Source organism: Vidua chalybeata, chromosome 22 (assembly GCF_026979565.1).
Source record: "Vidua chalybeata isolate OUT-0048 chromosome 22, bVidCha1 merged haplotype, whole genome shotgun sequence".
NCBI classification, from domain to species: Eukaryota; Metazoa; Chordata; class Aves; order Passeriformes; family Viduidae; genus Vidua; species Vidua chalybeata.
Genome location: NC_071551.1, coordinates 6,543,063 through 6,567,403, shown reverse-complemented (window position 1 = coordinate 6,567,403; position 24,341 = coordinate 6,543,063). Strand labels below are relative to the sequence as shown.

The window sequence follows — 24,341 nt, the reverse complement described above, 5'->3', positions numbered from 1 at the left end:
ATCAGAAATTTCTGACCAAAGTCATCCAAGAGCAGCCAGAACCCTCCTAAGAACCCAAAATATCAGAAATTTCTGACCAAAGTCATCCAAGAGCAGCCAGAACGTTGCTAAGAGCCCAAAATGTCAGAAATTTCTGACCAAAGTCATCCCAGAGTGGCCAGAACCCTCCTAAGAACCCAAAATATCATAAAATTCTGACCAAGGTCATCCCAGGGCAGCCAGAACCCTCCTAAGAACCCAAAATCTCACAGATTTTTAACCAAAGTCAGCTCTGAGGTCAACCAAAAACCTGTTCAAGATAAAAATGCACTGAAATCTATTTTAAAGCACTTACTGCGAGGGCCGGAGCCGGCGCCCGTGTCGAAGTAGGAGAAGAGGGAGTCCAGCTCGTCGGGGCAGAACAGGGAATCCCGGCGGAATTTCCTCTCCAGGGTGGCTGCTGCTTCCCACGGGAAATTCAGAATTAATGGGCAGGCAAAGGAGATGATTCCCCAGCTGGGCCTGCACACCCAGAGCCATGGCTGTGCTCACACGGACCAAAATGGCACAAATTCCTGGCCAGAGTCACCCCAGGGCAGCCAGAACCTTCCTGAGATCCCAAAATGTCAGAAATTCCTGACCAAAGTCATCCCAGGGCAGCCAGAACCTTCCTGAGATCCCAAAATCTGAACAAAGTCATCCCAGGGCAGCCAGAACCTTCCTGAGATCCCAAAATGTCAGAAATTCCTGACCAAAGTCATCCCAGGGCAGCCAGAACCTTCCTGAGATCCCAAAATGTCAGAAATTCCTGACCAAAGTCATCCCAGGGCAGCCAGAACCTTCCTGAGATCCCAAAATGGCACAAATTCCTGGCCAGAGTCACCCCAGGGCAGCCAGAACCTTCCTGAGATCCCAAAATGTCACAAATTCCTGACCAAAGTCATCCCAGGGCAGCCAGAACCTTCCTGAGATCACAAAATATCTCAAATTTCTGACCAAAGTCGTCCCAGGGCGGCCAGAACCTTCCTGAGAACCCAAAATGTCAGAAATTCCTGAACAAAGTCATCCCAGAGCAGCCAGAACCTTCCTAAAATCCAAAAATAGCACAAATTTTGGGCCAGAGTCATCCCAGGGCAGTCAAAACCTTCCTAAGAACCCAAAATGTCATAAAATTCTGACCAAAGTCATCCCAGGGCAGCCAGAACCTTCCTGAGAACCCAAAATATCTCAAATTTCTGACCAAAGTCGTCCCAGAGCAGCCAGAACCTTCCTGAGATCTCAAAATAGCAAAATTTCTGACCAAAATATCTCAAATATATATTAATACATATAATATTTAGTATATATTTTATATATATAAAATATATGTGTACATTATATATAAAATATGTATGTATATTAGATTTATGTATAAATATGTATGTATATTAGAGAGATATATCTATTTTAGAAAGTATATTAGATATATATAAATAAATATATATGTATACTATATATACATAAAAGTATTTTAGATATATATAAATAAATATATATGTATACTATTTATATATAAAAGTATATTAGATATATAAAAAATATATAATATATATATTAAAAAGTACATTAGATATATGTATATTATATATATATTAAAAAGTATATTAGATATATAAATATATATGTATATTAGATATATATATATATTAAAAAGTACATTAGATATATAAAAAATATTTATGTATATTAGATCTATATATTTAAAAAGTATATTAGATATATATATATAAATAGATACACATATATTAGATATATATATTAAAAGTATATTAGATATAGATACATATATAAAAACACACATGTATATTAGATAGATATAGATATAGATAATAGATGTCTCTACATTCACAGCTATAGATATCTACAGCTCTAAGTGATAGCCGGACCACGTCCACCCCAGGCCACATTGTCCACTCCAGGCCACATCGCCCATCCCAGACCGTGTCCATCCCAGACCGTGTCCATCCCAGACCGTGTCCATCCCAGACCGTGTCCATCCCAGGCCACGTCCACCCCAAGTCACGTCCATCCCAGGTCACATTGTCCATCCCAAGTCACGTCCATCCCAGGTCACATCGTCCACTCCAGGTCACATCGTCCACTCCAGACCGCGTCCATCCCAGGCCACGTCCACCCCAGGCCACATCGTCCACTCCAGACCACATTGTCCATCCCAGGCCACGTCCATCCCAGGTCACATCGTCCATCCCAGGCCATGTCCACCCCAGGCCACATTGTCCATCCCAGGCCATGTCCACCCCAGGCCACATCGTCCATCCCAGGCCACATCGTCCACTCCAGACCACATTGTCCATCCCAGGCCACATCGTCCATCCCAGGCCACGTCCACCCCAAGTCACGTCCATCCCAGGCCACATCGTCCACCCCAGGCCATATCGTCCATCCCAGGCCACATCGTCCACTCCCAGACCACGTCCATCCCAGGCCATATCGTCCATCCCAGGTCACATCGTCCACTCCAGGCCACATCGCCCATCCCAGACCGTGTCCATCCCAGGTCACGTCCACCCCAAGTCACGTCCATCCCAGGCCACATCGTCCATCCCAGGCCACATCGTCCATCCCAGGCCACGTCCACCCCAAGTCACGTCCACCCCAGGCCACATTGTCCACCCCAGGCCACATTGTCCATCCCAGGCCACATCGTCCACTCCAGACCACATTGTCCATCCCAAGTCACATCGTCCACTCCAGACCACATTGTCCATCCCAGGCCGTGTCCATCCCAGGCCGTGTCCATCCCAGGCCACATCGTCCACTCCAGACCACATCGTCCATCCCAGGCCACATCGTCCACCCCAGCCCATGTCCACCCCAGCCCATGTCCACCCCAGCCCATGTCCACCCCAGGCCACATCGTCCATCCCAGGCCACATCGCCCATCCCAGGCCACATCGTCCATCCCAGCCCACGTCCACCCCAGCCCACGTCCACCCCAGCCCACGTCCACCCCAGCCCACGTCCACCCCAGCCCACGTCCACCCCAGCCGCAGCTCCTCTGCCCGGGCCCGTCTCCCTTTCCGCGCCGCTGCCCGTCCCTGCCGCGCTCTTTGCCCGCTCGGCGCAGGTTGGCACCACCTGAGGCCAGCGTGGCGGGCGAGGCGCTCCCGGGCTCCTGGCGGAATTTCCTGCGCGCCGCGGGTGCCCTGCAGCCGCTCTGCTGCCTCTGGCACTTCTTGACGCACCAGCGGCGCGGTTTGCGCTCGCTCTCGGCCAGCGCCTCCCCGCCCGGCAGCTTCTTCAGGAACTTCTTCTCCACGTACTTCACCTTGATCCAGGCCTCCTTGTCCTGCCTGAGGGAGGGCAGCAGAAAAATGGGGAATTTAGGGCAGCTGGACAAAGCAGCCGTGAGGGGATGGAGCTGCTCCTCTGGGCCTGAAACTCCTATTCCACTTGAGGTCTAAAATTCCTATTTCTCAGACTTTAAAATGAGGAATTTTGAGGTCTCTGGACCTGCTTTTCCAGAGGGAACAGGGTTTGCCCAAAGCCACCATGAGAAAATGGAGCTGTTCCTTTGGGGTGTTTTGTCCACCTGAAGCCTAAAATTCCAGTTTCTCAGACTCTAAATTGAGGCATTTTGAGGTCTCTGGACCTGCCTTTCCAGAGGGAACAGGGTTTGCCCAAAGCCACCATGAGAAAATGGAGCTGTTCCCCTGGGTTTTTTTGTCCACCTGAAGCCTAAAATTCCAGTTTCTCAAACTTTAAAATGAGGAATTTTGAGGTCTCTGGACCTGCTTTTCTAGAGGGAACAGGGTTTGCCCAAAGCCGCCATGAGAAAATGGAGCTGTTCCTCTGGGGTGTTTTGTCCACCTGAGGTGTAAAATTCCTGTTTCTCAGACTTTGAAATGAGACATTTGCAGCCCTCTGAGGGAACAGGGTGTGCCCAAAGCCACCATGAGGAGATGGAGCTGCTGCTCTGGGCCTAAAATTCCTATTCCACCTGAGGCCTAAAATTCCAGTTTCTCAAACTTTAAAATGAGGCATTTGCAGCCCAACAGCTTCTTCAGGAACTTCTTCTCCACGTACTCCACCTTGATCCAGGCCTCCTTGTCCTGCCTGAGGGAGGGCAGCAGAAAAATGGGGAATTTAGGGCAGCTGGACAAAGCAGCCGTGAGGGGATGGAGCTGCTCCTCTGGGCCTGAAACTCCTATTCCACTTGAGGTCTAAAATTCCAGTTTCTCAGACTCTAAATTGAGGCATTTTGAGATCTCTGGACCTGCTTTTCCAGAGGGAACTGGGCTTGCCCAAAGCCACCATGAGAAAATGGAGCTGTTCCTCTGGGTTTTTTTGTCCACCTGAAGCCTAAAATTCCAGTTTCTCAGACTTTAAAATGGGACATTTTGAGGTCTCTGGACCTGCCTTTCCAGAGGGAATAGGATTTGCCCAAAGCCACCATGAGGAGATGGAGCTGCCGCTCCAGGCCTAAACTTCCTATTTCACCTGAGGGCTAAAATTCCAGTTTCTCAAACTTTAAACTGAGGCATTTGCAGCCCAACAGCTTCTTCAGGAACTTCTCCACGTACTCCACCTTGATCCAGGCCTCCTTGTCCTGCCTGAGGGAGGGCAGCAGAAAAATGGGAATTTAGGGCAGCTGGACAAAGCAGCCGTGAGGGGATGGAGCTGCTCCTCTGGGCCTGAAACTCCTATTCCACCTGAGGTCTAAAATTCCAGTTTCTCAGACTCTAAATTGAGGCATTTTGAGATCTCTGGACCTGCTTTTCCAGAGGGAACTGGGCTTGCCCAAAGCCACCATGAGAAAATGGAGCTGTTCCTCTGGGTTTTTTGTCTACCTGAGGTGTAAAATTCCTGTTTCTCCAACTTAAAAATGTCTCTTTCTTTTATGGTGGTTTCAAAGCAGAACCAAAAAGGTGCTTCAGGTATTTGGGAGGTCTCAGATCGGGGGTAAATCCTGCAATTCCTGGTAATTCCTGGTTCCCAGCCCCATTCCAGTGCCCCACTGACCCCCACGAGAGACCAGCTCAGGTGAGTGGGATGGGATGGAGGGATCTGAGGAATTTGGAGCCCTCTGAATCTGGTTCTCCATGGATTTGGGGTTGCTGTGGGGTTGCCCAAAGCAGCCACGAGGTGATGGAGCTGCTGCTCCAGGGTGTTTTGTCTACCTGAGGTGTAAAATTCCTGTTTCTCCAACTTAAAAATGTCTCTTTCTTTTATGGTTGTTTCAAAGCAGCACCAAAAAAGTGCCTCAGGTATTTGGGAGGTCTCAGATCGGGGGTAAATCCTGCAATTCCTGGTCAATCCTGGTAAATCCTGGGCCATCCTGCAATTCCTGGTTCCCAGCCCCATCCCAATGACCCCCATGAGAGACCAGCTCAGGTGAGCGGGATGGGATGGAGGGATCTGAGGAATTTGGAGCCCTCTGCAGCTGGTTCTCCATGGATTTGGGGTTGCTGTGGGGATCCCTGAACCTGCTTTTCCGTGGATTTTGGGCTCACCTGGAGCTCCCTGCTGTTGGCTTCTTCAGCCCCAGCTCCTCACACTGCGCCTCGTAAATCTGGTTCATGGTGCTGTTGCCCAGCTCACACATCAGCTGGAAGTGAAATTCAGGGAGGGAATTAAAGCCTCAGGGGAGGAATTCCCCCTTTTCCAGGGAATCCCTGCATTCCCAGCATTTCTCCCTGGGGAGAATCCAGCGCTCACTTTCAGCAGCTCTGGCTCCCAGGAATCCAGCGTGAGGGATCGGACCTTGGAGCAGTGAACACCCAGGCTCCTGTCCAGCCAAGAGGGAGAAAATCCAGAAATTATTACAATTCCACAGGCCCACAATTTCCCTAACGAGCTTAGGCCAGTTCTTAATTATCTCTCTGCACAGATGGAGCTGAACCAGGGGGGGTTGTGCAAATAAAACACGCAGGGACAATTTCTGCTGGATCTGTTGGATCAAGCACTGAAATTCCAGCTCCACCATTTCTCCAGGGACTCCATCCCTGGCCGTTTTTCCTGGGATTTTCCCCTGGAATTCTGCGCTCCATCCCTGGCAATTTTTCCTAGGAATCTTTTAGTCCATCACTGGCAATTTTCCCTGGGATCCTGCGCTCCATCCCCGGCCATTTTCCTGGGAATCTTTTAATCCATCCCTGGCCATTTTACTGGGAATCTTTGAATCCATCTCTGGCTATTTCCCCCAGAACCCTGTGGTCCATCCCTGCCCATTTCCCTGGGATTTTCCCCTGGGATCCTGCCCTCCATCCCTGGCTGTTTTCCCTGGGATCCCGCCCTCTAACCCTGCCCATTTCCCCTGGGAGCCTGTGCTCCATCCCTGCCCATTTCCTTGGAATTTACCCCAGAATCCTGCCCTCCATCCCTGCCCATTTCCCCCTGGGATCCTGCCCTCCATCCCCGCCCATTTTCCCCAGGATCCTGCCCTCCATCCCTGCCCATTTTCTCTGGGATCCTGCCCTCCATCCCTGCCCATTTTCTCTGGGATCCTGCCCTCCATCCCCGCCCATGTCCCCAGGATTTCCCCCAGGATCCTGCCCTCCATCCCTGCCCATTTTCCCGGGATTTCGCCCGGGATCCCACCCTCCATCCCTGCCCATTTTCCCCAGGATCCCGCTTCTCCATCCCCGCCCATGTCCCTGGGATTTCCCCTGGAATCCTGCCCTCCATCCCTGGCTGTTTTCCCTGGGATCCCACCCTCCATCTCTGCCCATTTCCCCCGGGATGCTGACCTCCATCCCCACCCATGTCCCCGGGATTTTCCCCGGGATCCCACCACTCCATCCCCGCTGGTGTCCCCGGGATTTTCCCCGGGATCCCGCCTTCCATCCCTGCCCATTTCCCCCGGGATTCTGCCCTCCATCCCTGGCTGTTCTCCCTGGGATCCTGCCCGCCATCCCTGGCTGTTTTCCTTGAGATCCTGCCCTCCATCCCTGCCCATTTCCCCCAGGATCCCGCCCTCCATCCCTGGCTGTTTTCCCTGGGATCCTGCCCTCCATCCCTGGCTGTTTTCCCTGGGATCCTGCCCTCCATCCTTGGCTGTTTTCCCTGGGATCCCGCCCTCCATCCCTGGCTGTTCTCCCTGGGATCCTGCCCTCCATCCCTGCCCATTTCCCCCAGGATCCCGCCCTCCATCCCTGGCTGTTCTCCCTGGGATCCTGCCCTCCATCCCTGGCTGTTTTCCCCAGGATCCTGCCCTCCATCCCTGGCTGTTTTCCCTGGGATCCTGCCCTCCATCCCTGCCCATTTCCCCCGGGATCCTGCCCTCCATCCCTGGCTGTTTTCCCTGGAATCCTGCCCTCCATCCCTGGGATCCTGCCCTCCATCCCTGGCTGTTTTCCTTGAGATCCTGCCCTCCATCCCTGCCCATTTGCCCCAGGATCCTGCCCTCCATCCCTGGCTGTTTTCCCTGGGATCCTGCCCTCCATCCCTGGCTGTTTTCCCTGGGATCCTGCCCTCCATCCCTGGCTGTTTTCCCTGGGATCCTGCCCTCCATCCCTGGCTGTTTTCCCCGGGATCCTGCCCTCCATCCCTGGCTGTTTTCCCTGGGATCCTGCCCTCCATCCCTGGCTGTTTTCCCTGGGATCCTGCCCTCCATCCCTGCCCATTTCCCCCGGGATCCTGCCCTCCATCCTTGGCTGTTTTCCCTGGGATCCCGCCCTCCATCCCTGGCTGTTCTCCCTGGGATCCTGCCCTCCATCCCTGGCTGTTTTCCCCAGGATCCTGCCCTCCATCCCTGGCTGTTTTCCCTGGGATCCTGCCCTCCATCCCTGCCCATTTCCCCCAGGATCCCGCCCTCCATCCCTGGCTGTTTTCCCTGGGATCCTGCCCTCCATCCCTGGCTGTTTTCCCTGGGATCCTGCCCTCCATCCTTGGCTGTTTTCCCTGGGATCCCGCCCTCCATCCCTGGCTGTTCTCCCTGGGATCCTGCCCTCCATCCCTGGCTGTTTTCCCCAGGATCCTGCCCTCCATCCCTGGCTGTTTTCCCTGGGATCCTGCCCTCCATCCCTGCCCATTTCCCCCGGGATCCTGCCCTCCATCCCTGGCTGTTTTCCCTGGAATCCTGCCCTCCATCCCTGGGATCCTGCCCTCCATCCCTGGCTGTTTTCCTTGAGATCCTGCCCTCCATCCCTGCCCATTTGCCCCAGGATCCTGCCCTCCATCCCTGGCTGTTTTCCCTGGGATCCTGCCCTCCATCCCTGGCTGTTTTCCCTGGGATCCTGCCCTCCATCCCTGGCTGTTTTCCCTGGGATCCTGCCCTCCATCCCTGGCTGTTTTCCCCGGGATCCTGCCCTCCATCCCTGGCTGTTTTCCCTGGGATCCTGCCCTCCATCCCTGGCTGTTTTCCCTGGGATCCTGCCCTCCATCCCTGCCCATTTCCCCCGGGATCCTGCCCTCCATCCTTGGCTGTTTTCCCTGGGATCCCGCCCTCCATCCCTGGCTGTTCTCCCTGGGATCCTGCCCTCCATCCCTGGCTGTTTTCCCCAGGATCCTGCCCTCCATCCCTGGCTGTTTTCCCTGGGATCCTGCCCTCCATCCCTGCCCATTTCCCCCTGGATCCTGCCCTCCATCCCTGGCTGTTTTCCCTGGAATCCTGCCCTCCATCCCTGGGATCCTGCCCTCCATCCCTGGCTGTTTTCCTTGAGATCCTGCCCTCCATCCCTGCCCATTTGCCCCAGGATCCTGCCCTCCATCCCTGGCTGTTTTCCCTGGGATCCTGCCCTCCATCCCTGGCTGTTTTCCCTGGGATCCTGCCCTCCATCCCTGGCTGTTTTCCCCGGGATCCTGCCCTCCATCCCTGGCTGTTTTCCCCGGGATCCTGCCCTCCATCCCTGGCTGTTTTCCCTGGGATCCTGCCCTCCATCCCTGGCTGTTTTCCCTGGGATCCTGCCCTCCATCCCTGCCCATTTCCCCCGGGATCCTGCCCTCCATCCTTGGCTGTTTTCCCTGGGATCCCGCCCTCCATCCCTGGCTGTTCTCCCTGGGATCCTGCCCTCCATCCCTGGCTGTTTTCCCCAGGATCCTGCCCTCCATCCCTGGCTGTTTTCCCTGGGATCCTGCCCTCCATCCCTGCCCATTTCCCCCTGGATCCTGCCCTCCATCCCTGGCTGTTTTCCCTGGAATCCTGCCCTCCATCCCTGGCTGTTTTCCCTGGGATCCTGCCCTCCATCCCTTGGATTTCCCCCGGGATCCCGCCCTCCATCCCCGCGGGTGTCCCCGGGATTCCCGCGGGCCCAGCAGCACCTGTGGATCCCGGAGCACTCGATGCAGAGCAGGATGCCCAGGTTGATGCTGGCCCAGCGAGGGTCCGGCTGCCCGCAGTCACAGCACTGCTCGTTCCCAGGGACGCTCTGCACTCTCTGCAGGATCGTCTCCCCCTTCCCGCCGCGCTCACGCGAATCCGTGGCCGAGTCGATGCTGCTGGTGGAGGGGGAGGCTGTCCTGTCCAGCCTCTGCAGGGAAAAGCAATAAATCAGATTAACACCAGCTCAAACACGGCCAAAAAAAATCAACCCCCCACAATTCTTATAAAGATTTGTAGGGACGGTATGTTTATTACAGCGCCGGGCGCGTGCGGGGGATTGTTTCTTTTTAAAGGACACGCGTGCTCTTGAGAGCTTCTGATCTCTTTTTGTTCTTCTTCACTCGTTTTACACGTGTATAGAATCTCACAGTGGGTTTATGCATATTTATTCTGATGATTTTTGTTACACTTGTAGCTAGTTTTTTATCAGGAAGTACGGAAAGAACTCTTGGGTCACTCTGTCCTATCTATTTCAAAGTTCAAAAAAAAAATCTCTTTAGCTTAAAAATTCACATTCTTTTTCTTTAACTAAAACCAGTTTTACTAAAACTACAAAGTTACTTAACTTTAATAACTACAAAGTTACTAAACTAAACAACATATTTTACTTATACTAAGAACTTAAAACATGTTTCACTTAAATCTAAATAAATTTCTAGCCTATTAAACTTTCACTCTGTCTCACAGCACACCCGGAGGAGAGCAAACTCAGCTTGCTGTGATGCCTGAAGGAGTGGGACGATACCTCAGTGTTGGATTAAGTTCTTTTCTGATTTAGAGATGGGGTAAACTGAGAGGTTTTTAAAAGCTTTTGTTTTATTTTCAGTCTCATGTGAAGGGTGAGACAATACAGATGTTATAATTTGTGTTATTACAATTAGGAGACAACTATTTTTTTAATTGCAATGTAAGTGTTTCTTGGCTTATTAGTTTTGGTTACTCGATGTTGTAAATGCTTATCTCAGTGTTTGCAAATGCATGTACAAGACTGCGTGAGCTTCCTGTCAGGTTTTGAGAATTCTTTACAAATCCATTCTTTACAATCCACGGAAATGGATTTGTGAAGAATTCTCTTTCTTGAGCTGTAAAAAGTTCTGAAAAGTCTGTAAACGGAACACTTTTAAGAACTGTTTCCAAATCCATTTCCCACATCTCCCCCCTTTCCTGAAATGTAAAAAGTTTTAAAAAGTCTGTAAAAATAACTGTTTTAAGAACTGTTTACAAACCCATTTCTCACATCTCCCCCCTTTCTTGAACTGTAAAAAGAGCACTTCTAAGAATTCTTTACAAACCCATTTTCTATGTCTCCCCCTCTTTCCTGAACTGTAAAAAGACCAGTTTTAAGAATTCTTTACAAATCCACTTCCCACATCTCCCCCTCTTTCTTGAACTGTAAAAAGAACACTTTTAAGAAATGTTTACAAATCCCTTCTTTCTTGAGCTGTAAAGTTTTGAGAAGTCTGTAAAAAGAACACTTTTAACAATTCTTTACAAACCCATTTCCCACATCTCCCCTCTTTCTTAAACTGTAAAAAGAACACTTTTAAGAATTCTTTACAAACCCATTTTCTATGTCTCCCCCTCTTTCTTGAACTGTAAAAAGAACACTTTTAAGAAATGTTTACAAATCCATTTTCCACATCTCCCCCTCTTTCTTGAACTGTAAAAAGAACGCTTTTAAGAAATGTTTACAAATCCCTTCTTTCTTGAGCTGTAAAGTTTTGAGAAGTCTGTAAAAAGAACACTTTTAGGAATTCTTCACAAACCCATCTCCCACATCTCCCCTCTTTTTTGAGCTGTAAAGATTTTTTAAGAAGTCTGTAAAAAAGCCCAGTTTGAAGCATTTTCCCAGCCCTCACCTCGATGTAGTAGCAGTCGGGGCTCTCGCGGTAGGCGGAGGCGATGCTGGCCTGCACAGCCTGGATCCAGGCCTGGCGCAGCTTCTCCGAGTCAGCCTGCAGCATGCAGCTCCTGCAACAGCAGCAACGGGGTGGGGAGAGCCAGCAACACCCCCAGGGTGTGGGGTGAGGCTGCTCCTCTTCATCCTCAGCACGGGAATTGCAGCGGGGCAGAAATTTACCCCACAAGGTTGGGGTGTTCCCTCTCCAAACCTTCCAGGCTAAAATTTACCCCACAAGGTTGGGATGTTCCTGCTCTGAAGCTTCCAGGTAAAAATTAACCCTACAAACTTGGGGTGTTCCTACTCAAACCTGCCAGGTAAAAATTTACCCCATAAGGTTGGGGTGTTCCTGCTCTGAAGCTTCCAGGCAAAAATTTATCCCATAAGCTTGAGGTGTTCCTGCTCTGAAGCTTCCAGGTAAAAATTTACCCCACAAGGTTGGGGTGCTCCCACTCCGAAGCTTCCAGGTAAAAATTTACCTCATAAGGTTGGGGTGTTCCTGCTCCAAAGCTTCCAGGTAAAAATTAACCCTACAAACTTGGGGTGTTCCCACTCAAACCTGCCAGGTAAAAATTTACCCCATAAGGTTGGGGTGTTCCTGCTCTGAAGCTTCCAGGTAAAAATTAACCCTACAAACTTGGGGTGTTCCCACTCCAAACATTCCAGGTAAAAATTTACCCCATAAGGCTGGGGTGTTCCTGCCCCAAAGCTTACAGGTAAAAATTAACCCTACAAACTTGGGGTATTCCCACTCCGAAGCATCCAGGTAAAAATTAAGGTTGGGGTGTTCTCACTCTGAAGCTTACAGGTAAAAAATATCCCTACAAACTCGGGGTGTTCCCACTCCCAAAGCTTCCAGGCAAAAATTTACCCCATAAGTTTGGGGTGCTCCCTCTCCAAACCTTCAGGTAAAAATTTACCCCACAAGGTTGGGGTGTTCTCGCTCCAAACCTTCCAGGTAAAAATTAACCCTACAAACTTGGGGTGTTCCCACTCCAAACCTTCCAGGTAAAAATTTACCCCAAAAGGTTGGGGTGTTCAACCCCTTCAGGTAAAAATTTACCCCACAAGGTTGGGCTGTTCCCATTCTGAAGATTCCAGGTAAAAATTTACCTCATGAGGTTGGGGTGTTCCCACCCCAAAGCTCCCAGATAAAAATTAACCCCACAAGGTCGGACACCCAGAGGTGCTCCCAATCCAAACCCTTCATGCAGGTCTGGAAACTGTTTTTTTTAAAAGCTGGGCATTATATATGAAATATAAATTCTCCATATAAAGACTATAATGGAATATGTTATATAAATACATAATTCTATTATTTTACCAAGAACTAACAACAATTTAATTCTAAGATTTTCTTGTCATGAAATATATATAATTATACAATCAGATCCAGCTTATGGTCATGTGTGAGGAACTCCCCAGGGATTCTGGCATCTCCCAGCCAAGACTGATCAGCCTCTGCTTCAATCTCCTCTCAGCCCAGGGAGTCCCAAACTCACTTGGTGGGGGAGACGACCTCGAAGCAGAACCTCCTCTCGATGTCCTCGCAGGGTTTGACCGTGCAGAGCCTCAGGTCCTCCACCACCACGGTCAGCACGTCCTGGGGGACACAGCAGGGGCTTGGGGGGGCTTGGGGGGGCTTGGGGGGGCTGAGGCACAATTGGGAAAATCCTGCCCACACCCTCTAAACTCTGTCCCAAAATCTCCAAAGTCCCTCCTGCTCAAAGCCTGCAAATTCCTGCCCAAACCCTACAAATTCCTGCCCAAACCCTGCAAATTCCTTCCCAAACCCTACAAATTCCTTCCCAAAATCTCCAAAGTCCCTCCTGCCCAAACCCTACAAATTCCTTCCCAAACCCTACAAATTCCTTCCCAAAATCTCCAAATTCCTTCCCAAAATCTCCAAAGCCCCTCCTGCCTCAAACCCTGCAAATTCCTTCCCAAAGCCTACAAATTCCCTCCTGCCTCAAACCCTGCAAATTCCTTCCCAAAATCTCCAAATTCCTTCCCAAAATCTCCAAAGTCCCTCCCGCCCAAACCCTACAAATTCCTTCCCAAAATCTCCAAATTCCTTCCCAAAATCTCCAAAGTCCCTCCTGCCTCAAACCCCTCCCCACCCCCCACAAACCCCTCCCCAAACCTCCAAACTCCATCCCAAATCCCCCAAAACTGCTCAACCCCTTGCCCAAATCCCCCAAAACTCCTCCCCAAACCCCTCAAACCCCCCCCAAACCCCCCAAAATTCCTCTCCAAACACCCCAAACCCCTCCCCAAACCCCCCAAAATTCCACTCCAAACACCCCAAACCCCCCAAAATTCCACTCCAAACCCCCCAAACCCCTCCCCAAACCCCTCAAACCCCCAAAATTCCTCTCCAAACCCCCCAAACCCCTCCCCAAACCCCCCAAAATTCCACTCCAAACCCCCCAAACCCCTCCCCAAACCCCTCAAACCCCCCAAAATTCCACTCCAAACCCCCCAAACCCCTCCCGAAACCCCTCAAACCCCCAAAATTCCACTCCAAACACCCCAAACCCCTCAAACCCCCCAAATTCCTCTCCAAACCCCCCAAACGCCTCCCCAGACCCCCAAACCCCCCCAACCCCTCTGGCCCAAGCCGAGGGCAGGATCAGAGCCAGCCCCCCCCAGGTGACCCCAGGGCCACAGGGAGGGATTCTGTGGGAATTCGTGTGGGGTCACAGCCTTTACTGGGGCCTTAATTACTTAATAAGTAATTATTTCACACATAAAATATTGAATAAATAAACAAACAATAAATAATGAACACATTACTAAGGAAGAATTAAGAAATAACTACTCAATCAGCAATTATTTAATAAATAAACAGTTGGCAAATAATTACTTAATAAGTAATTATTCAATAAATACATATTCAATTAATTCCATTCATAATCAATTAATTCTATACATATTCAATGAATAAATATTTAATGAATAATTAATAAATAATTATTTAATAAATCTTTGCTGCCTTTTTCCAACTCGTGGCCTTGCTGTCCCTCCCCTGCTCCTGCCACCCCTCTCCCTGCAGGATTCCCCAGCCAGGCAATTAATGAACTAATTAATTAATTAGTTAATGAACCACTTGGTTAATCCCCTGCTGTCACCTGGGGTGGCCTCACTGACCTTTAGCTTCTTCTGGTAGACCAGCTGGCTGTTCTGGATGGAAAACCACCTCCTGAGGGGGGACAGACACACGGACAGACATCAGGACTGCCCCACTGCAAATTCAACTTTTCATTAGGCTTTGGAATAAATAAATCCAAGAAATTCAAGAAATCCAATCAATTCAATCAATTCAATAAATCCAATCAATCCAATCAATTCAATAAATCAAATAAATTCAATAAATTCAATAAATCAAATAAATTCAATAAATTCAATAAATCCAATCAATTCAATAAATCAAATAAATTCAATAAATTCAATAAATCAAATAAATTCGATAAATCCAATAAATTCAATAAATTCAATAAATCAAATAAATTCAATAAATCAAATAAATGCAATAAATGCAATAAATTCAATAAATTCAATAAATTCAATAAATTCAATAAATTCAATAAATCCAATAAATTCAATAAATCAAATAAATTCAATAAATTCAATCAATCCAATAAATCAAATACATTCAATAAATTCAATAAATTCAATAAATCAATTAAATTCAATAAATTCAATAAATCCAATCAATTCAATAAATTCAATAAATTCAATAAATAAAATAAATTCAATAAATTCAATAAATCCAATCAATTCAATAAATCCAATAAATCCAATAAACTCAATAAATTCAATAAATCCAATAAATTCAATAAATCAAATAAATTCAATAAATTCAATAAATCAAATAAATTCAATAAATTCAATAAATCAAATAAATTCAATAAATAAAATAAATTCAATAAATCAAATAAATTCAATAAATTCAATAATTCAACGCTTCAGCGGACTGCTTTATGCACAGTTTGCATGGAAAAAAAAATATTAATTGATAAAAAAAAATAAATGAATCCCAAAAGATTGGGGTAAAAAAATATTAATTGATAAAAAAAAATAAATGAATCCCAAAAGATTGGGGTAAAAAAATATTAATTGATAAAAAAAAATAAATGAATCCCAAAAGATTGGGGTAAAAAAATATTAATTGATAAAAAAAAATAAATGAATCCCAAAAGATTGGGGTAAAAAAATATTAATTGATAAAAAAAAATAAATGAATCCCAAAAGATTGGGGTAAAAAATATTAATTGATAAAAGAAATAAATGAATCCCAAAAGATTGGGGTAAAAAATATTAATTGATAAAAGAAATAAATGAATCCCAAAAGATTGGGGTGTTCCCTTTAAAAAGGCTTGGAATGAGGGATTTTGAAGGGGTTGGGTAAAAATTCCTTCTCTTTGAAGGGAATTCCAGGGAAATTTGGTGCCATTCCTTGTCCCCCAGGCTCCCTGGTGGATCCAGGTGGAAATGGACACCCAGGAGGTGGGAAAAATAAAAAAAGAGGAAAAACAAGGGGGAAAAACATGGGAAAAATGGGAGGGGAAAAAGGGGGGAAGAAAAAAAATGGGGGAAAAAACAGAGGGAAAATGGGAGGGGAAAAAACAGAGGGAAAATGGGAGGGGAAAAAACAGAGGGAAAATGGGAGGGGGAAAAAATGGGAGGAAAAAAATGGGGGAAAAAACAGAGGGAAAATGGGAGGGGAAAAAACAGAGGGAAAATGGGAGGGGGAAAAAATGGGAGGAAAAAAATGGGGGAAAAACAGAGGGAAAAATGGGAGGGGAAAAAACAGAGGGAAAATGGGAGGGGGAAAAACAGAGGGAAAAATGGGAGGGGAAAAAGGGGGGAAGAAAAAAATGGGGGAAAAAACAGAGGGAAAATGGGAGGGGAAAAAACAGAGGGAAAAATGGGAGGGGAAAAAAATGGGAGGAAAAGAATGGGGGAAAAACAGAGGGAAAAATGGGAGGGGAAAAAACAGGGTGGGGGAAAAGGTGGGAGGAAAAAAATGGGGGAAAAAAACAGATGGAAAATGGGAGAGGAAAAAACAGAGGGAAAAATGGGAGGGGGAAAAACAGGGGGGAAAAGAATGGGGGAAAAACAGAGGGAAAAATGGGAGAGGAAAAAACAGAGGGAAAATGGGAGGGGAAAAAACAGGGGGGGAAAAAAAGGTGGGAGGAAAAAAATGGGGGAAAAAACAGAGGGAAAAATGGGAGGGGGAAAAAATGGGAGTGGAATAAACAGGGGAAAAAAATTATGGGGAAAAATTGGGGGGAAATGGGAGAGGAAAAACAGAGGGAAAAAATGAGGGGAAAAAACAGGGGGGGAAAAGGGGGAAAAATGGGGAGGGGAAATAGGGAGGAAAAACTCCTCTCAAACTGACCTCATTTTAATGATTTATTTAATTTAATTAATTTATTTATTTGTTGAATAAGCAGGGAAGGAACCTGGTCATGATTTCATTGCAAAAAGCACTAAAATTCCCAAAAAAACCCTCTCAAACCGACTTAATTTCAATTATTTTAATTATTTAATTTAATTATTTATTTGTTGAATAAGCAGGGAAGGATCCTGGTCATGATTTCATTGCAAAAAGCACTAAAATTCCCAAAAAAACCCTCTCAAACCGACCTCACTTTAATGATTTTAATTATTTCTTTAATTTTATTTATTTATTTATTTGTTGAATAAGCAGGGAAGGATCCTGGTCACGATTTCATTGCAAAAATCACTAAAATTCCAAAAAACCCCTCTCAAACTGACCTAATTTGAATTATTTATTATATTTTATTTATTTATTTGTTGAATAAGCAGGGAAGGAACCTGGTCATGATTTCATTGCAAAAATCACTAAAATTCCCCAAAAAACCCTCTCAAACCGACTTAATTTTAATGATTTTAATGACTTATTTAATTTAATTAATTTATTTATTTCTTGAATAAGCAGGGAAGGATCCTGGTCACGATTTCATTGCAAAAATCACTAAAATTCCCAAAGCAAACCCTCTCAAACTGACCTAATTTTAATGATTTTAATTATTTCTTTAATTAAATTAATTTATTTATTTGTTGAATAAGCAGGGAAGGATCCTGGTCACGATTTCATTGCAAAAATCACTAAAATTCCCAAAGAAAACCCTCTCAAACTGACCTAATTTGAATTATTTATTATATTTTATTTGTTTATTTGTTGAATAAGCAGGGAAGGATCCTGGTCACGATTTCATTGCAAAAATCACTAAAATTCCCCAATAACCCCCTCTCAAAGCGACCTCACTTTAATGATTTTAATGACTTTTTTCATTGATTTATTTCTTTTAATTCTCTTTCATTTGTGACCCATGTGTGACCTGCAGCCCAGGTGGAGCGGGGATTTTCCCTGACCTGTTCCACGTTTTGAAGGCGTTGCTGGCTCTCTTGAACAGGTAACCTTCCATCACCACCCCGCTGGGAGCATCCACGTTGAATTCCACCTTGGGCTCCTCGCAGGAGAAGTCCTGGAGAAAGGAAAGGGACTCAGGCAGCAGCTCTGGGATCGGGGGGGAGAGGGATGAATAAAACATCCAAAAATCTGACAATTCCCGAAGTTTGGGGAGGATTTCTGGGATTGGAGTGGAGATGGATTAATAAAACATCCAAAAATCTGCCAAATCCCAAAGTTTGGGGAGGATTTCTGGGATTGGAGTGGAGATGGATTCATAAAACATCCAAAAATCTGACAATTCCCGAAGATTTGGGCAGGATTTGTGACTCTAACAGGATTTCTGGGATCGGGGGGGAGAGGGATTAATAAAACATCCAAAAATCTGACAAATCCCAAAGTTTGGGGAGGATTTCTGGGATTGGAGTGGAGATGGATTCATAAAACATCCAAAAATCTGACAAAATCCCAAGGTTTTGGGGAGGATTTCTGGGATCGGGGGGGAGAGGGATGAATAAAACATCCAAAAATCTGACAAATCCCAAAGTTTGGGGAGGATTTCTGGGATCGGGGGGGAGAGGGATTCATAAAACATCCAAAAATCTGACAAATCCCAAAGATTTGGGCAGGATTTGTGACTCTAACAGGATTTCTGGGATCAGGGAGGAGAGGGATGAATAAAACATCCAAAAATCTGACAATTCCCAAAGATTTGGGCAGGATTTCTGGGATCAGGGTGGAGAGGGATTCATAAAACATCCAAAAATCTGACAATTCCCGAAGTTTGGGGAGGATTTCTGGGATTGGAGTGGAGATGGATTAATAAAACATCTAAAATCTGACAAATCCCAAAGATTTGGGCAGGATTTCTGGGATCGGGGGGGAGAGGGATTCATAAAACATCCAAAAATCTGACAAATCCCAAAGATTTGGGCAGGATTTCTGGGATCAGGGTGGAGAGGGATGAATAAAACATCCAAAAATCTGACAAAATCCCGAAGATTTGGGGAGGATTTCTGGGATTGGAGTGGAGATGGATTAATAAAACATCTAAAATCTGACAAATCCCAAAGATTTGGGCAGGATTTCTGGGATCAGGGTGGAGAGGGATTAATAAAACATCTAAAATCTGACAAATCCCAAAGATTTGGGCAGGATTTCTGGGATCAGGGTGGAGAGGGATTAATAAAACATCCAAAAATCTGACAATTCCCGAAGATTTGGGCAGGATTTGTGACTCTAACAGGATTTCTGGGATCGGGGGGGAGATGGATTAATAAAACATCCAAAAATCTGACAAATCCCAAAGTTTGGGGAGGATTTCTGGGATTGGAGTGGAGATGGATTCATAAAACATCCAAAAATCTGACAAAATCCCAAGGTTTTGGGGAGGATTTCTGGGATCGGGGGGGGAGAGGGATGAATAAAACATCCAAAAATCTGACAAATCCCAAAGATTTGGGCAGGATTTCTGGGATCAGGGTGGAGAGGGATGAATAAAACATCCAAAAATCTGACAAAATCCCGAAGATTTGGGGAGGATTTCTGGGATTGGAGTGGAGATGGATTAATAAAACATCTAAAATCTGACAAATCCCAAAGATTTGGGCAGGATTTCTGGGATCAGGGTGGAGAGGGATTAATAAAACATCCAAAAATCTGACAATTCCCGAAGATTTGGGGAGGATTTGTGACTCTAACAGGATTTCTGGGATCGGGGGGGAGAGGGATTAATAAAACATCCAAAAATCTGACAAATCCCAAAGTTTGGGGAGGATTTCTGGGATCAGGGGGGAGAGGGATTCATAAAACATCCAAAAATCTGACAAATCCCAAAGTTCTGGGCAGGATTTGTGACTCTGCCAGGATTTCTGAGATCGGGGTGGAGATGGATTAATAAAACATCCAAAAATCTGACAAAATCCCAAAGTTTTGGGGAGGATTTGTGACTCTTAACAGGATTTCTGGGATCGGGGTGGAGATGGATTAATAAAGCAAGAAAAAGGGATAAATCTGCCAAAATCCCAAAGTTTTGGACAGGATTTCTGGGATCAGGGGGGACAGGGATTAATAAAAGAAGAAAAAGGGATAAATCTGCCAAAATCCCAAAGTTTTGGGCAGGATTTCTGGGATCAGGGGGGAGAGGGATTAATAAAACATCCAAAAATCTGACAAATCCCAAAGTTTGGGGAGGATTTCTGGGATCAGGGTGGAGATGGATTAATAAAGCAAGAAAAAGAGAGAAATCTGCCAAAATCCCAAATTTTTGGGGCAGGATTTGTGACTCTGCCAGGATTTCTGAGATCGGGGTGGATGGATTAATAAAAGAAGAAAAAGGGACAAATCTGCCAAAATCCCAAAGTTTTGGGGCAGGATTTGTGACTCTGCCAGGATTTCTGGGATCAGGGTGGAGATGGATTAACAGAATGTGAAAAAGAGAGAGAAATCTGCCAAAATCCCAAAGTTTTGGGGCAGGATTTCTGGGGGAAGGGAAGGGAAGGGAAGGGAAGGGAAGGGAAGGGAAGGGAAGGGAAGGGAAGGGAAGGGAAGGGAAGGGAAGGGAAGGGAAGGGAAGGGAAGGGAAGGGAAGGGAAGGGAAGGGAAGGGAAGGGAAGGGAAGGGAAGGGAAGGGAAGGGAAGGGAAGGAAGGGAAGGGAAGGGAAGGGAAGGGAAGGGAAGGGAGGGAAGGGAAGGGAAGGGAAGGGAAGGGAAGGGAAGGGAAGGGAAGGGAAGGGAGGGAAGGGAAGGGAAGGGAAGGGAGGGAAGGGAAGGGAAGGGAAGGGAAGGGAAGGAAGGGAAGGGAAGGGAAGGGAGGGAAGGGAAGGGAAGGGAAGGGAAGGGAAGGGAAGGAAGGGAAGGGAAGGGAAGGGAAGGGAAGGGAAGGGAAGGGCTCCAGCCCTGTCCCCGCTCCGGGAGCGGCGTCCTGGGGCTGCCAGGGAACCACTGGGGATTTGGGGTCTCAGCCCCTTTTCCTTTACTCCTCCTCCCTTTTGGGGATTAGGAGATTTGGGGTTTCGGGGTCTCAGCTCTTTTTCTTTTACTCCTCCTCCTCCTCCTCATCCATTTGGGGTTTTGGGGTTTTGGGGTTTTGGGGATTCGGGGGTCTCAGCCCTTTTTCCTTTACTCCTCCTCCTCCCTTTTGGGGTTTTGGGGTTTCAGGGATTTGGGGTCTCAGCCCTTTTTCCTTTACTCCTCCTCCTCCCTTTTGGGGTTTCAGGGATTTAGGGTTTTGGGGTCTCAGCCCTTTTTCCTTTACTCCTCCTTTTCCTCTTCCTCCCTTTTGGGGACTCAGCTCAGAGCTGGGTTAATTACCATAATTAATCACCATAATTACCATAATTACCATAATTACCATACAGCTGGCAGGGAGGGGAGAGCCGGGAGCAGGGCAGGACCTCGCCCAGCCTAACTGAGCCCGGCTTAGGTGGTTTAACCTGGCCTAACCTGACTGAGCCTGGCTTAGGTGGTTTAACCTGGCCTAGCCTGACTGAGCCCGGTTTAAGTGGCTCAACCTGGCCTAACCTAACAGAGCCGGGCTTAGGTGGCTCAACCTGGCCCAGCCTAACTGAGCCCAGCTTAGGTGGTTTAAGCTGACCTAACCTGACTGAGCCTGGCTTGGGTGGTTTAAGCTGGTCTAACAGAGCCCAGCCTATGTGGTTTAAGCTGGCCTAACAGAGCCTGGCTTGGGTGGTTTAAGCTGGCCTAACCTAACAGAGCCCGGCCTAGGTGTTTAAGCTGGCCTAACAGAGCCCGGCCTAGGTGGTTTAAGCTGGCCTAACCTAACAGAGCCCGGCCTAGGTGGTTTAAGCTGGCCTAACCTAACAGAGCCCGGCCTAGGTGGTTTAAGCTGACCTAACCTAACAGAGCCCGGCCTAGGTGGTTTAAGCTGGCCTAACCTAACAGAGCCCGGCCTAGGTGGTTTAAGCTGGCCTAACAGAGCCCGGCCTAGGTGGTTTAAGCTGGCCTAACCTAACAGAGCCCGGCCTAGGTGGTTTAAGCTGGCCTAACCTAACAGAGCCCGGCCTAGGTGGTTTAAGCTGGCCTAACAGAGCCCGGCCCAGGCGGGCACTCACCTGCAGCAGGGTCTGCAGGGCCAGGCAGCGGCGCCGGGGCAAGAGGAGGCAAAGAAAAACCAATCAGATCCTTCCCTTTCTTACCATCATTAATATAATTCATTATCATTAATTCTCATTATTATTAATATTATTCGAATGAATTCTTCCACCCTCCAGGCTGGGAATCCTCGCCAAGGGTGGGAGACCTGAGACGCCTCAGGGTCTGCTCTGAGGATAAACCAGAGTTTATTCTGTTTAAATTGTGTTTTAAAGTTCTAAAACTCTAGTCTCAATAAATTAATACTGTATTAATTAATTAGATAATAATTTATTATTTCAATTTAGTATAGGATAATTATTATAGAAAATATAATAATAGAATAATAATAGAATAGTAAAAATAATATACTATAATAGAATAGTAATAATAATGATAGTAATAATAATAATAGTAATAATAATAATAATAATAATAGTCTAAAATTGTGGTTTAATATTAATATTAAATAATAATATTTAATATTAATATTAAATAATAAACAAGCAGCTGGAGCTGCCCAACAGCCACGGAGCTCTCAGGGACATCCAGGAAAGTCAGGAAAATCCAGATTTTCCAGGAAACTCAGGAATTTCCAGAATTTCCAGGAAAATCCGGAATTTCCAGGGAAATCCTGAATTTTTCAGGAAAGTCAGGAAAGCCAGGAATTTCCAGAAAAGTCAGGAAAATCTGGAATTTCCAGGGAAATCAGGAAAATCCGGAATTTCCAGAAAATCAGGAAAATCCAGAATTTCCAGGGAAATCCAGAACTTTTCAGGAAGGTCAGGGAAATCCAAGATTTCCAGGGAAATCAGGAAAATCCAGAATTTCCAGGAAATCCAGATTTTTCCAGGAAGCTCAGGAAAACCTGGGATTTCCAGAAAATCAGGGAAAATCCAGAATTTCCAGGGAAATCCAGCATTCCCAGGAAGCTCAGGGAAATCAGGAATTCCCAGGGAAATCAGGAATTCCCAGGGACATCCAGCATTCCCAGGGAAATCAGGAATTCCCAGGGACATGCAGCATTCCCAGGGAAATCAAGAATTCCCAGGGACATGCAGCATTCCCAGGGAAATCAAGAATTCCCAGGGACATGCAGCATTCCTGGAATTCCCAGAGACATCAGGAATCATTCCCAGGGACACGCGGCATTCCCGGAATTCCCAGGGACACGCAGCATTCCCAGGGACACGCAGCATTCCCAGGGACACGCAGCATTCCCAGGAAGCTCAGGGAAATCAGGAATTCCCAGGGACACACAGCATTCCCAGGAATTCCCAGGGACACACAGCATTCCCAGGAATTCCCAGGGACATCCAGCATTCCCAGCATTCCCAGGAAGCTCAGGGAAATCAGGAATCATTCCCAGGGACACACAGCATTCCCAGGAATTCCCAGGGACATCCAGCATTCCCAGCATTCCCAGGAAGCTCAGGGAAATCAGGAATCATTCCCAGGGACACGCAGAATTCCCAGGGACATGCGGCATTCCCAGGGACATGCGGCATTCCCGGAATTCCCGGAATTCCCAGGGAAATCAGGAATCATTCCCAGGGACACGCGGCATTCCCGGAATTCCCAGGGACATCAGGAATCATTCCCAGGGACACGCAGCATTCCCAGGGACACGCAGCATTCCCGGAATTCCCAGGGACACGCGGCATTCCCAGGGACATCAGGAATCATTCCCAGGGACATGCAGCATTCCCGGAATTCCCAGGGAAATCAGGAATCATTCCCAGGGACACGCGGCATTCCCAGGGACACCCAGCATTCCCAGGTTCACGCAGCATTCCCAGGTTCACGCAGCATTCCCAGGGACACGCGGCATTCCCAGGTTCACACAGCATTCCCAGGTTCACGCAGCATTCCCAGGGACACACGGCATTCCCGGCATTCCCAGGGACATCAGGAATCATTCCCAGGTTCACGCGGCATTCCCAGGGACACGCAGCATTCCCGGGATTCCCAGGGACATCAGGAATCATTCCCAGGTTCACGCGGCATTCCCAGGGACACGCAGCATTCCCGGGATTCCCAGGGACATCAGGAATCATTCCCAGGTTCACGCGGCATTCCCGGCATTCCCGGGATTCCCGCGGGCCGGGGCTCACCCTCTGCTGGATCAGCGCGTGCTTGTGCTCCATCTCGCGCTTCTCCACGGCCGCGGCGATCACCAGCTGGTCCAGCTGGGCACGGGCAGCGCTGGGGCGGCGCGGGGCACCGCCCCCGGCCCCCGGCCCGGAATGACCCCAAAGAACCCAAAATAACCCAAAATAACCCAAAATAACCCCAGCCCAAAATAACCCAAAATAACCCAAAATAACCCCAGCCCAAAATAACCCAAAACAGCACTGACCCAGCCCAAAAAAAACCCAAAGAACCCAAAACAGCACTGACCCAAAATAACCCCAACCCAAAATAACCCAAAGAACCCAAAATAACACTGACCCAAATAACCCCGGCCCAGAATAACCCAAAATAACCCAAAACAGCACTGACCCAAAATAACCCCAACCCAAAATGACCCAAAGAACCCAAAACAGCACTGACCCAAAATAACCCAAAATAACCCAAAATAAACACTGACCCAGCCCAAAATAACC

At 47.3% G+C, this 24,341-nt stretch overlaps 1 protein-coding gene across 1 annotated transcript in view; it reads right to left on the bottom strand.

The window, feature by feature from the left end:
• ACAP3 (ArfGAP with coiled-coil, ankyrin repeat and PH domains 3) overlaps positions 1-24,341 on the bottom strand; it is a 92,621-nt gene that overhangs the window by 13,361 nt on the left and 54,919 nt on the right. The window contains exons 13-19 of the mRNA XM_053962834.1: positions 12,704-12,804; positions 11,161-11,272; positions 9,241-9,449; positions 5,698-5,767; positions 5,493-5,587; positions 3,118-3,332; positions 335-439 (exon numbers count right to left, since the gene is read on the bottom strand). Of these exons, the coding sequence (XP_053818809.1) occupies positions 335-439; positions 3,118-3,332; positions 5,493-5,587; positions 5,698-5,767; positions 9,241-9,449; positions 11,161-11,272; positions 12,704-12,804 (907 nt within the window). The remainder of the gene's footprint in view (positions 1-334; positions 440-3,117; positions 3,333-5,492; positions 5,588-5,697; positions 5,768-9,240; positions 9,450-11,160; positions 11,273-12,703; positions 12,805-24,341) is intronic.